Source organism: Sceloporus undulatus, chromosome 1 (assembly GCF_019175285.1).
Source record: "Sceloporus undulatus isolate JIND9_A2432 ecotype Alabama chromosome 1, SceUnd_v1.1, whole genome shotgun sequence".
Classification (NCBI taxonomy): domain Eukaryota; kingdom Metazoa; phylum Chordata; class Lepidosauria; order Squamata; family Phrynosomatidae; genus Sceloporus; species Sceloporus undulatus.
Genome location: NC_056522.1, coordinates 75,860,524 through 75,878,998, shown reverse-complemented (window position 1 = coordinate 75,878,998; position 18,475 = coordinate 75,860,524). Strand labels below are relative to the sequence as shown.

The following is an 18,475-nucleotide window of genomic DNA, read 5'->3' as shown; positions in this document are numbered from 1 at the left end:
TGCATGTGCTGAAGTTTCTGAACAGTTTCAAAAGGCAGCCCCACGTAGAGTGTGTTACAGCAGTCCAAAGGGGATGTAATCAAGGTATGTGTCACTCTAGCCAGATATGATGTCTCATGGAACAGGCACAGCTTGTGCACTATTTTAACTGTGCTGATGCACTCTTGGCCGCTGCTGGAATCTGGGGATTCAGGCTCAGAGTTGAGACCAGGAGTACACTCAAGTTGCGAGCCTGAGATTTCAGAGGGAGTGTAACCCCATCCATCACGGGCAAAGTACTGATTCCCTTATCTGCTTTATGACTGACCAGGAGCACCTCTGTCTTGTCTGGATTAAGTTTCAATTTGTTTGCCCTCATCCAGTCCATTACAGATAGCAAATACTGGTTCAATACAGAGGCAGCTTCCTTGGAATCAGACAGAAAGGAGAGACAGAGCTGGGTGTCATCTCATACTGGTGACACCGCACCCCAAAACTCGATATGACATCTCCCAAAGTTTTCATGCATATGTTAAATAACATAGGGGACAAAACAGAACTCTGAGGGACCTCACAAGCCAATGGCCGGGGGGTCAACCAGGAATTCAACAACAACACCTTCTGGGTCCACCCCACCAGGAAAGGCCAGAACCACTGCATGACAGTGCCCCCAAGTTCCATCCCAGAAAGGTGGCTCAGAAGGATACCATGGTCAATGGAACTGAAAGCAGCTGAGAGGTCTAGCAGGACCAACATGGATACACTCCCCCTGTCCAGTTTCCTGCATAGGTCATCCACCAAGGCGACCAAACCTGTCTCTATCCCATATTCAAGTCTGAAACCAGATCAAAACGGATCTAGATAATCCGTTTCGTCCAGAAAAAAGAGAAAGCTCCTCTAAAGTACCAATTTTCTGAGGTTTCAAAGCTCCCAACTTCAGCCCTCTGCATACCACTGGACAGGTGTACCTATACATAGACAACTAAGGGGTGGCAGGAGGCCACCCCTTTCCTGGCCGGATCAGGACCATGGCAAACTCATGCCACAGCCCCAATCCAACCTCTGGAGGGCACAAAAAGTTATAAACCACTGTTTGCGGCTCCTTTTTTCACCCTCCAAGGGGCACCATAGCTGCCATGGCGTGGCTTTATGGCGCCCCTTCGGCATTGTGTTATTTGGATGCAACACCAGAGGTGAGTCATGATGGCACGCACCATCTGGAGTGGTGCACACCATCATGGCACCATGGGGGCGAAGTTACGACAAGCGTCATCAGGATGTTGAGCCCCGACTCTGCCCACAGGCCCTAAAGCCTCAGCTGGGAGGAAGAGAGTTTGCCCCTTTTCACAGCTTGAAAAGCTTACTTATTGGATTACAGCATCCTAAAACCCCAGCCACTGTAGTCCCTGGCTATACCTGTACTGACTATTATGGCAGTTATAAAACAAAATGTTACTTTTCTAGATCCTTTTGGAAAATTTAAGGAAGATCCATTTTATCAAGAGCAATGAGTCAGAAATCTCCCCAGCAAATATTATCTGCTGATTTTGCAACAAGCTATTAAAGGAGTCTCTGACAGCCGTACTTCTCAAGCTAGGTGATGTGGTAGACCAGCAATTTCTCTCCCTACTTGTATCATATTCACATAGTATTCTGGAAACTTATGACAGATCAGATCACCACTTTGAGTAGCAGTGTCCTGAAATACTTTCCACTCTGTTAATCCTCTCCTATTCAGATTTCCAACTCTTACCACACTAATTTTCTTTTTTGGGGGGGAAACCCCACACACAACAAGAACAGGTACTACTATGAGTACAAGAATTGTTGTGTGCCTTCAAGTAATTTCCAATTTACAGAAACCCTAAAGCTAATCTATCACAGAGTTTTCTGGCACTAAGAGTGAATGACTTGCCAAAGGTCAACCAGTGGACTTCCATGGCTGAGTGGGAATCAAACCATGATCGCCAGAGTTGTAGTCCAATGCTCAAGCCACTACACCGCATGGTTCTCAGAGGAATAGAAAAGCTAAATTAAATGTAACAAGAGGCAAGGTGCATACATATCTTGAGAATATACACCAATTACAGAGTTTCACCAGTTCAAAAGGGGATCAAACAATTCAAACAAAAAGAAAGACATTAATGTTGAGACTAGCCATGATACCTGAAATCCTTGTGGAATCACTACAAAGTAGGTGGTGTAGATTTTAAACAAAGAGGTAGCAGGAAAGTAAGGCTGAACTTCTCCCAATCACTGTCTTTTAGCTGTATTTTTCATGGCTGGAGTAACTGTCACCAGAGAAAAACAGTGTTTAAAAAGTAGCCCCCACCATGACCCCTCAAAGACTTTTGTATTTGACAGCAACCCAAGCCTGGTGCACATATCATCAGAGATAATCTATCTTGGCCCAATGGACCACTTTAAGTACTTTATAATGTCTTACTACATGGAAAGCATTTCTAAAGTTTTATGTGTGGGGAGTGGGGGAGGCATGAAATACTAAATGCCAAGAACTTTGACTTTCTGTACTGATTGGACAGTGGACCCTTGGTATCCACTGGGTTTTGGTTCCAGGACCCCCCTGTGGGAAGCAAAATCTGTGGATGCTCAATTCCCATTATATACAATGACAGTGTAAAATGGTGTCCCTTACATAAAATGGCAAAATCAAGGTTTGGTTTTGGAAATTTATATATTTTTAAAATATTTGCAAGCTGTGGATGCTTGGATAAAAAAATCCATAGATAAAAATCCATAGGAGGACTGACTGTAGAATCTTTTATAAGCAAGTTGATCTGTTTCCTTTGTCATGCCACATCATGGACTTTTCTCTTCCCACCCACACTGAATCATATTTTATGATAGTTTTACAACAAATATATGTACAGATTGAGTCTTTCTTATCTAAAATGCTTGGGACCAGAAGTGTCTGGGAATTTGGATTATTCTGGAATACTTGTATTTGAGATATCTTAGAGATGGGACCCAAGTCTTATCACAATATTCATTTATGTTCCATATACACTTTATACACATAGCCTGAAGGTAATTTTATACAATATTTTTAAATGATTTTCTGCATGAAACCAAGTTTCTATGTATACAAACCAAGTTGTACACATTGTACACAAATATTGTACAGTTTCAGAAAGAAAGGGTGTCACTATCTCAGCTACCCATGAAAAAAGTTTTGGGATTTTTTTGTATTTTGTAATTCCCAATTCCAGATAAGGGAGACTCAGCCTATACTAATATTATCTCCCTGTATTAATGAGCCTTCAAGTCATTTCTGACTTACAGGAACTCTGAGGTGAAACTATCATGTGTGGGGGAGGGGGGTAGCAACAGATGAGGTTTGCAGCGGAAAGAGTCTAATTTGCCCATGAGCGTCTGGTGGGTTTTCATGGCTGAATGGGGATTCAAATCCAGGTCTTCCAGAGTTCTAGTCCAACAGGCTCCCAGCTTTCTTTCTAAACTACTTTAGGGCCTGAACAGACAGGCTAAAATAATGCTGCTTCAGGTCACTTTAGAGGTATGCTGTTTAAATGAAGCTGCACTTCAATCCTTAGGACTGGAGCATGGCTTTGGCATGGCTTCCAACCTCTTAGGGTGCATTTAAACACCATACCTCCAAACTGGCCCAAAGCAGTCTGTTCGGGGCCCTTAGATCATAAGCCTGAAGGCAGGAAACTGTCTTCACTATCAATTTCTAAGCCACTCTGGGAGCATTTCTGAAAAGCTGCATATAAATATAATAAATAAATAAAATAATAAATAATAAATGTGCAAATATTTGCTGCACTGCTAACAAATACATACATATACAGGGCCTGAAATGTCAGAAGAAAATTAATTTTGCCATTGACTCACACGACACCACCAAAAGTGGAAAGTGAGCCCTTGCACAAATTGAATGTACATACAGGCTTCCCAGTTGCAAACCAATAAGTATTCAGATTAAGATAGCTTGTACGTACTTCAGCTATATTGCACATGAAGTGATGACAATGATGACAGCCAGAGAATTTCCAGTGGCTAAGATCAATACTCAACATTTCCTCAACACAAAGTTCATTCAAATCATGTATTCATTCTGGCTTAATCTGAAATAACTCTAAGGGATAGGTATGCAAAGGGATCTTGTAGCACCCTTGAGGCTGAAAGAATGAAGTTTGTAGCATGAGCTTTGAGTCTGCTTCCTCAGATGTTTGGGGTGGAATGGAGGGTCCCTGATTCAAGTCCATGAAAGCTCATGCTTCCAACTTTTTTCTCTCACACACATCAGTCTGAAAGCTGCTACAACATCACTTTGCACACTGATATCCCAGACTAACATGGCTATGGGCCCAAACAGACCAGCCAAAATAAAGCCGCTTTGGCTCACTTTGGAGGTATGGTCTTTAAATGATGCATGTGTCCTAAGAGGTCATGCCAAAGCCACACTCCAGGAAGCTTGGCTTTGGTGCAGCTTCTGGCCTCTTAAGAGGAGTGTGTCACTTAAACAACATACCTCCAAAGTGACCCGAAGCAGCTTTATTTTGGCCTGTCTGTACAGGCTCTAGGTCTCTGAACAGGAGCTACAGTTTACCACTACAAACAGCCTTTAAAAAGCACCGGCTGAGTCAGAAGATACACACATCTTTACCAGAACAAGTGGCCAAAGATGAGTGAATTATTCTTCACTAGATGCACATATGCCACTTTGGACACTGTCCAAATCTGCCAGGCTGCTCCTGGGGTTCTTTGGTGAGCATGAATCAGATGTGTTAGATACAGTCATATCCCTGGCTCCATGTTAGCCAATAACCATTTCCTTTTTCTTCCCACTATTTGGTCTGCAGGACACCAGCGGGGCCCAGACTTTGCCCTCCCCCAGATGTTTTCGACTCTGGCTCTCCTGGTGCTTAACTTTGAGCCAAGGCTTCTGGGAGTTGAAATCCAAAACACCTGAAAGACAAAGTTGGGGAACCACTGAGCATATACTGTACTGTATATAGATCTATCCCTTTTCCTTCACTTTTAAGCTACCGAAACCTTTTTAATTTGAAGACTTTCGAAGCCGGTGTATGGTTTTGGGCGGTGTTTCTGCATGCTGTTACTCCAACCCCCAGAATCCCACAGCCTTGAGCCAGAGCAGTTACAACGGGGCCAAACCGGGTTATTTCTTCAGCGTGGATGCAGCCTCGGAAGGAAAAAGTCCCCTGCCCTCCCCCCCCCAAGGACCCCGGGCCCCTTACTTGCGCTTAGGAAACACTCGGTGAACCGTCGGAAGCAGCTGGCCGAGGAAGACGAGGAGGAGGAAGAAGAAGACCCATCTTCCATGTCTGGCCCCAACCAGAGAAAGAGGAGGAGGAGGAGGAGGAGGAAGAAGAGGCGGCAAGGGAAAACCGGGGGCTGGGGGAAGGACGGAGATGCCTCTTTGTTGCCGATGCCGCCCAACAAAGCCGAAATCAAGGGCGCCGCGGGCGGCTCCTCCGCTTCCTCCCCCGCCTAGAGGACCAGAGGAGCCGGGCTGAGAAGCGATCGCGTCCGGCGGTTGGGGGCCTTTGGAAGCTGAGGCGGGATAACGATGATGGTGATAATGATGATGGAGGAGGAGGAGGAGGAGGAGGAGGAGGAAGAGGAAAGTCGCCTCCCGTTGTTGCCGCTGAAGACGATCAAAAGAGCTGCCGCCGCTGTTCCAGCATCTCTGGCTGAAGAGGAGGAGGAGGAGGAGGATGCCTTGCTCGCTCTCTTTCTCCTCCCCTCCCTCCCTCCTTCCTTCGGGGACTTGGGAGGTGGAAGGGAAGAAGCCGGGGAAGATGGAGAAAGGGGGCGGGAAAGGAGCAGGCTGGGCAGGGCGAAAGGCTTGGGGGGGGGGGAGACACCCGGCCGGTGCCCGAGAAAGGAGCCCCTCGCCGCCGCCTCCGAGTTGGGAGGAAGGGCTGGCGCTGCAGTGGGGCGGGACCAGGGCGGCTGGTCCTGGCCCTTGCTTCCCTCCCTCCCTTCCCGCCCTTTTTCCGCGGGAGTTTGAGCAGCTTTGGCCAGAGGCAAGAGCTCCAGCCAGACGGAAGAAATATAACCCCTTTTGGCACCAACTTAACTCTTTGTTTGGCTCTTTGCTATGGAATTCTGGGAGTTGGGCTCTGGGCTCCACAACAAACCCTAACTCCCAGAATTCCACAGCAAAGAGCCAGACAAAGAGTTAAAAAACAAAGCAGTGCCAAACCAACTACTGTATTTGGATTTCCAATATTTGGAAAGCTACTCCATGTGTAAGCGGAGCTTGTGGGGAGGAGGCTGGAGGGGGAAACTGTATCCCGACGGATTCTAGATAGTCCCTTCTCCCGCCAGCGCCTTCTTGGCAACAGAAAGATTTCTTTCTGGTAAACCTGTGGAAGTGGAGTTGCGATGGAAACTGTGTATCCCAAGAAAGAGCACTTGTTTCCAGTCCTTTGCAGGAAGAAGGCCGGCGGCGGCGAGGGCGGCGGGATACACGCCCATTGGCGGGGCTCAGCCCGCTTCCAACCCGCCTCCTCTCTTGAAGGCGGAGGAGGGGGCTTGGGCTTTGGGGGCTGGCTTTCCCCCCTTTTGTTTGAACCCTCCAAAGTCTTCACGCACAAACACACACACACACACACAACGACCCCCCCTCCCCGACTTGGACCAGGACGCATTTCCCAAAGCCTTTATCCGCCCCAAACGAGGGCGGCCGTATTTTGTGTTTCAAAAGCCTCGATAAGAAAAAGCTCGACTTGTTGGCGGGAAGCGAGGGTTGCTTGTTGGCTCACCTTCCCCAAAACCCCACACCCTTGAGCCAGGAAAGAGTTACAAGCGGTGCCAAACCGGGTCATTTCCCCAGTGTGGATGCAGCCCTGAATCCCCTTCTTTTCCAGCTGGACTCGAACTTCGGCCCTCTTCTCTCTTCAGGCTCCTTTCCAAGTTCCTTCTCTATTTGGTCCCCTCCTCGAACCATCTCCACGAAGGACAGAAACAACACCATGCCGGCGTCTGACACACATCTCCCTTCCTTCCTTCCCTCCTGTTTGCTTTGGAACATCTCGCCTGAGGAAGCAGCCCGCGGAGCTTCGAAAGTTTGCAAGGAGTCTATTGTGCATCTCGGCCAATAAAGGTCTATTTCTCTGTTTGTTAGAGTGGATCAATAGGCTCCTCTCTCTCTCTCTCTCTGGGCCTCACAACAAACTCCAATTCCCAGAATTCCCTAGCCGTGAGCCAGGACAGTGAGAGCGGTGTCAAAGTGTATCATTCCTAGTGCAGATATGAGCCCTTTGGAGACCTCTGGGAAAGCAGCCAAGACCAGACACGTCCTACACTTCTTCCCAAATGCCCTCCATTTGGAGCTTGTCTAAAAGAGGCACGGATAGATAGATATACATACATACATATCCGTCCGTGCCTTTCGCTTTTCCTGGGCCGTGTCCTTCCCTTTCTCTTGACCGGCCTCCATTTCGCGGGGAAGAGGCCCTCGACTGACTCTTCTGACCAGAAACTGGGGTCTTCTCCTTCAAGAAGAGCCCCGAGAAAAAACCAACTCCCAGCCTCGCTTCCAAGAGGAATTGGTGGGATCAGGAGGGGAAAAGGAGAGGAAGGCGGGAGCCTGGTCTATTGGACAGAAAACAAACCATCCCGGCAAGAAAGGAAAGGAAAGGAAGGGGGGACCCCAAAAAGCCTGTGGCCAAATGTCTTTTGAAATCAATCCCAGCTGGCCCTTTTCCTTCCAAATAAAGCCCACTTGCTGGGCATCCTTCCTTCTTTGGGCGGGAAGGAGAAAAGGGGATTTCAAGGGATTGAAACATTTCAAGTTCTCATTTCTTCCTCGCATTTAGGGTTGTCAGAGCCGAAAGGCGTGGAAAGTTTGCCCCTGTCTCTGTGTTTTTCTTTCTTCTCTCTGGCTTTGGTTTGCAAACACGACTTTTCAGGGTTTTCCCCTTTATGCTTTGGTCGCAAATGCAGAGGCGGCCGGGGCTCCCTCCCGCTCCCCTTGGCTGGGGGGGCTTTAGACCTCTCTTCGCGATCAGCTGCGCTTTTAAAAGGGGAGCTGACTTCACGTTATTAGATTTCTAGAGGAGAGATGGAAGAAGGGACATGCGACTTTGCTTGGACAAAACGAACACTCCTCTTTAAATCATAACTTCAAGTATCAGTAGTAAACGACAACAATATAAAACGAAGCATTGGCCAAAATGCCTGCTTTCCATTTCTTACCTGTTTCTTGCTAAACTATATTGCTTATATTGTAGTAAATACAGGAAAAGGGGGGGGGGTTCCCATTTTCCTATCTGACCTGGTGAAAACAAACTCTTTCTTGCAATAATGAATATTTGCATTCATGTGTGTGTGTGTGTGTGTGTGTGTGTGTGTGTGTGTGTATATATATATATATATATATATATATATATATATATATATATTCAGTCTTTACACAGAATACTACAGTATACCCTACATATTATTGCATTCTTACAAGTCTTGGGGCACGGACGGATATGTATGTATGTATATATATATACACACACACACACACACACACACACAGAGGTAATATCAAATACTGGCATTCCTAAGACAGGGCAGCAATGATATGCAATGCATATTTGCAAATGTATATTGAATAACATTTGTTTATATAATAGTTTGCATGTTATTTAGTAATCTAGCTAAGTCTCTTTCCTCCAAACAACTGTATTAATTTGGAGGAATTACTTCATCTTCTAAAAATGGGATGCAGTTATTTATTTCATGATATTAGTGTTTCCTGATTCAGTTCCATTTGTAGACTTATACATTGTTTGTTTCTTTTTTCCCTACCTTTATTTTTCGAAAGAAGAACTGGATTACTTGGCCTTGGAGCATACTCACTGATATAGATAGATAGATAGATAGATAGATAGATAGATAGATAGATAGATAGATAGATAGATAGATAGATATAGATATATATGACAATGAGGAGATAAGATGAAATGAAGAAACCAAACAAATCATGCATTTACAGGGAATATGAGGCTTTATTCACTGTTTTCTTGGAAAATCTCTGATATATATATACAGTGTATATATATATATATATATATATATATATATATATATCTGTATATTGCAGAGACTTTCCAAGAAAACAGTGAATAAAGCCTCATATTCCCTGTAAATGCATGATTTGTTTGGTTTCTTCATTTCATCTTATCTCCTCATTGTTACATTATATCAGTCAGTAGATGTACATGAATAAGAAATATCATTTCTATATACAACATTTCAGTTCTGTTCCTTGTTCTAAGGTTAAGACGTCCACATATGCTCAACAAACATTACTATTACAATGAATAATTGTGTTTATTATATGGGAAATGCATGGTCTTTCCATTAACACTGCTGTTTCAGCTCTTGGAATCATGTGTAACTAAAACAAAAAGCACTTGTATAAAACCAATTGCCAAAGAAGATTTAAAAGTTCAAACGCTAAAACAAATTACAGTATAAACATACAGGTTGAATCTACCTAATTTAAGATGCTTGGAACCTGAATTGAATTTTGGATTTGTTTCCCCACAGAATATTTTTGGGAATATTTGCATGTACATAATGAGATCATCTTGCAGATGAGACCCTAATCTGAACATGACATTTATTCATATATATCTTATATACATAGCCAGAAGATAAATATTAAAATACTTTTTAAAATTTTGTGCATCTGTATTTTCAGGTTCACATCCACATTTCATGAGTGAAATTTGACCTCGTTCAAGAAAACTTACTGAAGCAATGAGGTTCCTCCCCTCCCACTAGAATCATAGAGCTGGAAGAGACCACAAGGGCCATCCAGTCCAACCCCATTCTGCCATGCAAGAAATCCAAATCAAAGCATCCCTGACAGATGGCCATCCAGCCTCTGTTTATGGACCTCCAAAGAAGAAGACTCCACCACTCTCCAGAAGGAGTGTGTTCCACTGTCAAACAGCCCTTACTGTCAGGAAATTCCTCCTAATGTTGAGGCAGAATCTCTTTTCCTGAAGCTTGCATCCATTGTTCTGGATCCTAGTCTCTGGAGCAGCAGAAAACAAACTTCTTCCCTCCTCAATATGACAACCCTTCAAATATTTAAACAAAGCTATCATATCACCTCTTAACCTTCTTTTCTCCTGACTAAACATCCCCAGTTCCCTAAGTCGTTCCTCATAGGACATGGTTTCCAGATCCTTCACCATTTTAGTGGCCCTCCTTGGACACGCTCCAGTTTCTCAATGTCCTTTTTGAATTGTGGTGCCCAGAACTGCACACAATGTTCCAGGTGGGGCCTGACCAAAGCAGAATACAGTACACTACATACACTATTCTCCTTAGAGCCTCTCCCATCATCCTACTCCAATATCAACCCATGGGATTCCCAAAACCTCTGGAGTATATTTTGAGGGAACGAACGAAAGATAGACAAAGGGGGACTAATCGTCCCACCTCACCATTCCACTGATGGAAGCCATTGATACCATTCCATCATCAAGACAGGTTGATTGGATAACACCCCATGTAATTTTTACACTGACTTCCACTGAATGTCTATTGAAAGTTCTGGATGCTACTGGAGTTTTTAAAATGTGATCTAAGGAATTATTTAACACACAGTCAAGAAGAAAGGAACTGGAAGTGTCTTTACTTTTATACTTGCATTTTTAAAAAACAACATAAAATCTATTAGAACAGAGGTTTATTTATGACTAAAGCTACATTGCTATGACCACCCATAACTCCAACAACTTCTTACATCCCCAATCTTTCCCAGTGCTCAGAATATTTGTCACCACCATTGACATACAGTGTCCATCCCACGCCTAACAAAGCTCTCAGTGTCACTCTCTCAGCCTCTTGTCAGTCCCTTCCTTCTGACAGTCTTGGCTGAAGAACGGGCTATAAGTAAATATATATTATATTATTATTATTATTCCTGGCTCAAAGTTAAAAAACAAACATCTACAGGCTGTAAAGAAATTCAGTGATAAAGGGAAAAAATGTATGTCCAAGTATGAAAACTTCAGGTGGACAGAAAAGCCTTTTTATTTGAATCGAGCCTAATTGGGGTGTGGTGGTTTGGTTCCCCATAATTTGGAGCTGAATTGATGGCAAATAACAACAGAACATTGGAAATGATGTAGTTAGCCAACAAAAGTAAAGTAATTTTTTCCTCCCTTACTCTCGCCATAGTTACAGATGTTCCCCTCTTTTAATGGAAATGCCCTTAAACATGATGGCCAAATCATTATTCTTGCCTTACATATGTTAACTGGATTTCATCATTGGGAATTTAGTGTATCATCTAACATGGCAACTGCTATGAACCACCATTCATAATGAATATTTTGTTCTAGTTTGCATTTACTTGCCCTTAGTTCATCATGAGTATAGTTTTCAAATTCTTAATATTGAACAGTGACATTTGGCAAGTGATGGCAATTCTTTAATAATCGCAATATGTTAAAACACCTATGACACTAATTATGAAAAGATTTGATTTCACACAGCCCATTTAGCAACCTACACTACCTAAGGAACAAGAGGTACATGTTTCATATTTTCAGTAGAACCTGGAATTGCTTTATAAGAAGAAAGCAATGTACTCTAAGAAGGATCCACTGCAGTCTTGATCTCACATGAAAATCTACTGAATGAGATTTTTATGATTACCTTTATCAAGAAACAAATCTTGTGATGTGAAATTTCAGATTAAAAGGGAACTATATTATAAAGTTTCTGGCCATTTGTAAGCAGAAAACTTTTGTCTCCTAATACCTTCCAAGGATAAAACAAAGAGGGATTTAGCTAGAAGAAATATTTTGTCAGTCCACTGAAGAAAGGCAGATCAAAGAAAATGGGTCAGCAAGATGCAGAGAAATCCTAAGAAAGACATTCTGAAGTACTGGGTAACCCACAAGTTGACTCTAAATATTATTATTATTATTTTTGCCAGTACCTAACACTGGCAAAACCATTACACAAAAAAGCAAGCAGGCAGGCAGGCATATGTGTTGTTTATTTGGTTGTTCCCACATCAAAACCAAATAAAAGAACTTGGTGCTGGGGAAATGCAGTCCTCAGCAACTGATGTGCCAGCTGCTGGGAAAACAGCTGGGTCTTCTTAAACAAAGTGTAAGCCATGGGAAGACCAGCTGATGCAAAACAATTTGTCATTTTGTATTCCTAGGTGCTGTGGGCTATGTCTGAGAGAAAGGAACTGGCAAAACCACCTCTAAGTGTTCCTTCCTTAAGAGAATCCTATGACATTTATGGAGTCACCATAAATTGATACACAAATTGAAGGCACACATACATTCACATTCCTTACAGAAGCAATCTAGCAAAGCGCTTATTTAAAAATATGTTATGCCATGTCTCTTATTTAACGTAAATCCTTTACAACAAATTTAGCCCCATAACTGCACTGGCTACCAATACATTGCCAGGAAGGAGTCTGAGGTGCTGATTCTGACACTTTGGTGTGCGTGCGTTCACACGGCATACGCGCTGATGACGTGCCTTGTGCTCCACGTCCAAATGTCATGGCGCACAAGAGACGTCACCGCTCCACGGCGCTAATGGTGCCTTGGCAGTTGCCACAGCAACATATCACCACCCCTTCCTGCCCGTCTGTATAGGGCCTAAGTTTCTGTCAAAGAAACTCCTCTTTACAGAATCTTGTTAAACCCACCCAGCTGCCCCTTTCCTTCTGTCTAGCTGGATTTTTTTAGTATCACCATCAGTAGGATGTGAAAGAGGGATGGAGAAACAAAACTTTTGGTATTGGTTTGTAATAGCATGTTTGCAATACCAATGAAGCATATCTGTATGCTTGCTATGGAAAGCCCTTCCCTTGGGGTGTGTGAGTTACACTGGCACTGGCTTCATTTCAACACCAAATTAAAACTTTGCTTATCACCAAAGCTTTTGGATCCCCTTGATCTTTTTTTATTTCCTTTGGCCTTCTCCCTTAGTATATATATATATATCAGTGTATACAAGCAAATACTATTTGAAATTGTTAAAACTAGAATGTTGTTGTTTGGCATTCTTGCAAATTTTCTAATATTATTTTTATTTCCTGTACTCCACTGTGGGAACTTTGGATGTAAGGTGGGACAGAAATATTTTAATGACTTACTATACTACATTGTACTCTCTCTTTCCTGTGTCCCCAAGCTTTGGACCATGTGCACAACCATCACTAGGAGCCCTGGTGGCACAGTGGTTCAATGCCTATATTGCAGCCACTCACTCACAAACCATAAGGTTACAAGTTCAATACCAGCAAAAAGGCTCAAGCTCGACTCAGGCTTGCATCCTTCTGAGTTGGCTAAAATGAGTACCCAGATTGTTGGGGGCAATTAGCTTACACTTTGTAAACTGCTTAGGGAGTGTTTAAGTGCACTGATAAGCAGTATAGAAATGTACTTGCTATAGCTACTATGATGTTAGTTTCAGTCATGGTCTTGAAAGTTACTGATTTACTAACTGCAATAGTTGCATAATTGCTGTATGTATAAGGCTTGCTTAACAGTATATGTAACTTTATATTAATAAATAATAATAATAATAAATTTTTTATTTATATCCCGCCCTTCCTATGATCAGGGCGGCTTACATCAAGATTAAAAACAGCAATCCACAAATGCAACAAGATTAAAATACAAAAACATTAAACCAAAACAGACAAAAAACCCCATAGCCCAACCTCTTGGCCACGGAAGAGGAGGGAGGCCCGCAGGATTTTATTCGGGGAATGCCTGTTGAAACAGGAAGGTTTTCAAGTCCTTCCTGAATTGGGCCAGGGTGGTGGACGAGCGGAGCTCAGTGGGCAGCGTGTTCCAAAGGGCTGGGGCAGCCGTGGAAAATGTCCTCCGTGTGGTGGAGGCTAACCTAGCCCCAGGCACCTTCAGTAACTGCTGCCCAGATGTTCTGAGGGTGTGAGGCGGAATGTACGGGGAGAGGCGGTCCTTTAGGTATCCTGGGCCCAAGCCATTTAGGGCTTTATAGGTAATCACCAACACCTTATATTGAGCTCGGAAGCGAATGGGCAGCCAATGGAGGTCTTTCAGCACCGGTGTTATGTGGCTGGTCCTGGGAGCACCAGTGACCAGCCGGGCTGCCATGTTCTGCACCATTTGCAGCTTCCGAGTTTGGTATAAGGGTTGCCCCATGTAGAGTACGTTGCAGAAATCCAGTCTCGAAGTTACCAGAGCATGTACAACAGTTTCTAGGTCCCTCTGGGCCAGGTATGGGCGCAGCTGGCGAATCAGCCGAAGCTGATAACAGGTGCTCTTGACCGTCGCATTCACCTGAGCTGTCAGGTGGAGCGACGAGTCAAGAAGCACCCCCAAACTGCGCACTGAGTCCTTCACGGGGAGCGTGACCCCGTTCAGGACAGGTGGAACCACCGCCATTCCTGGACCAGGAGAACCTATCACTAGTACCTCCGATTTCTCTGGATTCAACTTGAGTCGGTTTTCCCTCATCCAGCCCATTACTGACTCTAGACAGGCCACGAGAGGAGAGACACCATCCCCAGTCACTGCATCAGTCGGAGACATAGAGAAGATTATTTGGGTGTCATCAGTGTACTGATAACCCCGCGCCCCATGTCTCCGGATGATCTCTCCCAGCGGTTTCATGTAAATGTTAAATAGCATAGGAGACAGAATGGCTCCTTGAGGGACCCCAGTTTTAAGGGGCCTCTCATCAGAGCACACGTCTCCCAGCTGCACCATCTGGGACCTCCCGGAGAGGTAGGAGCAGAACCACTGGAGCGCAGTGCCCCCGATCCCCACCTCTGCCAGGCGTCCCAGAAGGATACCATGGTCTATGGTATCGAAAGCCGCTGAGATGTCCAAGAGCACCAACAGGGACACGCTTCCCCCCGTCGATGCTCAGACGGAGATCATCGACCAGGGCGACCATGGCCGTCTCAACCCCGTAACCCGCCCGGAAGCCAGTTTGAAATGGGTCCAGATAATCCGTTTCATCCAAGACCGCCTGAAGCTGGATCGCAACCGCTCTCTCGATCACCTTTCCCAAAAATGGTAGCAGCGAAACAGGCCGATAGTTATTATGTACCAGGGGGTCGAGGGAGGGCTTTTTTTAAAATAGGTTTTACAATGGCCAATTTAAGTTGAGATGGAAATAGCCCATCCCTCAGATATGTGTTAACTATCCGGCGTAACAATAATGTTACTGCCGGTCCCCCCTGGGCCGCTAACCACGAGGGACAGGGATCAAGAGAGCAGGTTGTTTTCCGAACACTTCCGAGGATCTTGTCCACATCCTCGGTACTCACCAACTCAAACTGATCCAGTTTAACATAGTCCACGGAGGCTCTGGACACTTCTACCCTAGGTTCTGCTATAATGTCGGCGTTCAGACCTTCGCTTATACGACAGGTTTTATCTGCAAAAAAGTCGTTAAACAAGTCACAGCAGGCCTTAGAAGGTTCAAGGATCTGGTTCAGGGCGGGAGGGAGCTGAGTTAGCTCCCTGACCACCCTGAACAACTCTGCCGGACGCGACTCAGCCGACTCAATACGAGCACCATAGAACGAGTTCTTTGTTGCTCGTATTGCCTCTCCGTAGTCCTTTAACAGTTGGTCTAGGAGAGCCTTGTCGTTTAAGCAAAGGTGTTTCCGCCAACGGTACTCTAGCCGTCGCAGAGCCCGCTTCCTTGCCCGGAGATCTTCCGTATACCAGGGCTTACATTTAGAAGCAGGCCTGAGAGGGCGCTTGGGAGCGATACTGTGTATAGCCCTAGAAAGACCGGTATTCCAAATACCGGTAAGGGCATCAACATTTCCAACCGTGATTTTAAGTACTGAAAATCAAGCTACAAGATGTGGGAGATCTCTGGATGGATGTTTTGCTGCTTTTATTTTCACATTTTAAAAAATAATTCTCAGGAAGTGGATGGATGTGGACCAGAACTTTGACATTATGGAAGGAAAATTAACGCTTCCCCAAATGGTATTCTATTGACTTAAATCCCTTTGAATTTATGCACTAGTTATGTAATTACCTATACAACATAGATGGATGCCCCCCCTCCCCCAGTTTTCACAACTAACTTTAGCTCTACAGGGAAAGGAATCTACATTGCAGCAACAACACAGCATGAGAAATCAACCCTCCCCAACCCACTGCTATGGCCCTGATCCAAACTGAATACCATGCAGTTTCTCTATCACGAATGATAGACACCAGGAGGATCAGGCTGGTCCACATGGGCCAGAATACTCCAGGAGCAGCTCAGAATATTCTGACTCAGGAGTTGCCTGATATTCCTCCATTATCTGGGGGCCTCCATTACAACACCGAGCAGCTGTTTGCATATGCTTCCTGCTATGCCACCTTAGTGCCTCTGCTTCAGGTGCAAGGGACTCACTCTTGAGGTTAGAACAAGACAACCAGTGTTGATCGCATTGCTGGGCACCTCATTCTGACCTCAAAGCAAGTGACTTCTACCAGTGACAGAGACACCAGGAGCACAACGGGACACATTGTAAACAGCTATTTGGTATTACAATAGAACCTCCATATCTCATGGGAAGATATGAAGCAAAAAGTGAGTTGGTTTTTTTAATGTTTTCAGCAGGTTATACAGCAAGTTCAGTGCTGAACTGGACAGATATCAACCAGACAATTCTCACACAAAAAATTATTCAAAGTGTGAGTGTGTTTTCCTCCAAGTCATCTAATCAGTTATGGCAACCCCATGAATTTCAAAGGATTTTTTACAGGAAAGGAATATTCAGAGGTGGTTTTGCCAGTTCCTTCCTCTGAAATATAGCCTACAGTAGCTGGTATTCATTAGCAGTCTTCAATCCAAGTACTAACCAGGGATGACCCTGCTTAGCTTCAAAGATAAGAGACAAGCCAGGTTAAAACTCCCTACATAAAACAACGCGTACTAATGCATATTAATTTTAAGGACTCTTTTCACATGCATCATGCCTCTCATTTTTATATATCATACTTGTCCATCTTTGAGATACACTAATACTCAAGAGAAGTATTTATTATTGCTCTACATCTGCTTCACACCCCTTACCCAATCTTCACATACCTAATGAAATAGATTCTTAGAAGAAGACATGATACACACATGGATCCACATGTCTTTCCCGATTCTTCTCTCCCTACAGTTTCAGAGCCTTTTCATTATGAATTTTCATTACATAAAAACAGAAATATCATCCCATAAGAACGTGCTCAACTTTTGCAGTTTGACAGGTTTGAAAGCAGTTTTACAGGCTGTTTCAATTATCTTTACAGCACCATGGTGTATGGTTATTTTTTGTAGTATAAAATGTGCTGGGAAAGATTCTTCAGAAATGATATCTCATGGTTGAGTTCCAATGTTTGTCAAGCCGCAGACGTCTGCTCATGCACTGGAACAATCTGTTTCATCCACCCCCCATAACTCAGAAGCTCCATCCCAGATTTGCTCTGGACAGGTGAGGAATTCCCCACCAGAGGTTATTTGGAGGAAAGCACAAGGTAGAATGTAGCTATGGAGGGAGGAATGAGTGTGTGTGCTCCCACCCCACATTCTGTCTCCCTGACATTTTTGTTAGCCTTTCATTAACTTAAAATTTCAATAAAGCATTTGCAAATATTGTTTAGGCATCCAAAGAAACTGGACAGGCAGAGTTACTAAGAGAATGGGAACACAACAAATATAAGAGTTCTAGGAATGTATGATTTTCAATAGCTTATTCTCTATAGTTCTAGAAATTTGGGACGCGAAGAAAATTTCATTTGATGGGCAGAATTTTTACTGAGGGGCAATGTCCTGGCACAAAGGCTGCAGAGGAAGAGAGGAAGGAAACCTCCTGCATCAGTAAATGTCCACTCATGCAGTGTTGGATGTATAATTTCTTAAGAACCTTTTAAACATATCTTTTCCCTAGAATATCTTGGTGTGTTCATTTGTTTGTTTGTGTGTGTATGTGTTGTGTGCCTTCAAGTTATTTCCAACTTATGTCAACCCTAAGGCAAACCTATCATGGGGTTTTCTTGGCAAGCTTTGTTCTAAGGAAATTGTTCTGCCACAAATAAAAAAAATACATTATGATTCAGGGATAGACCATCAAGGTACCCTTTTGTTTTGCTAATGGCATTTAAATTTCTTAGACTTTAAAATACTTTGTTTCCCAGTACCACATGGCCAGGAGGAAGAGTGACCTGTCTGCATAGATATCCCTCCATACTCAGAATAACACCTCCAACATCTTGACAAAATGCAGGCCTGTGACTAAAATCATCATTTTTTCTCTCCTGTGCTGTCTTGTACACCTTTGCCTAATGAAGAAGCTAGTGGAGCTTTGAAAGCTTAAGACATATACTTTATGCATTTTTGTTGGCCCAATATAGTTATCACTCTTTTGTGGATTTTGAATGTTATTGTAACTCATTATTATTATTATTATTATTATTATTATTATTATTATTATTATTATTAT

At 43.7% G+C, this 18,475-nt stretch overlaps 1 protein-coding gene across 5 annotated transcripts in view; it reads right to left on the bottom strand.

Annotated features, from left to right (window-relative positions):
- Nucleotides 1–18,475, bottom strand: part of PDE10A (phosphodiesterase 10A) — a 398,987-nt gene that overhangs the window by 201,381 nt on the left and 179,131 nt on the right. Inside the window, exon 1 of one of the 5 annotated variants that reach the window (XM_042479381.1) lies at nucleotides 5,220–5,610. The exons of the other annotated variants lie outside the window; for them this stretch is intronic. Within the exon in view, the coding sequence (XP_042335315.1) occupies nucleotides 5,220–5,304 (85 nt within the window). The 5' untranslated portion in view covers nucleotides 5,305–5,610. Of the gene's footprint in view, nucleotides 1–5,219; nucleotides 5,611–18,475 lie in introns of those variants that run through there. 5 annotated transcript variants of the gene reach the window in all.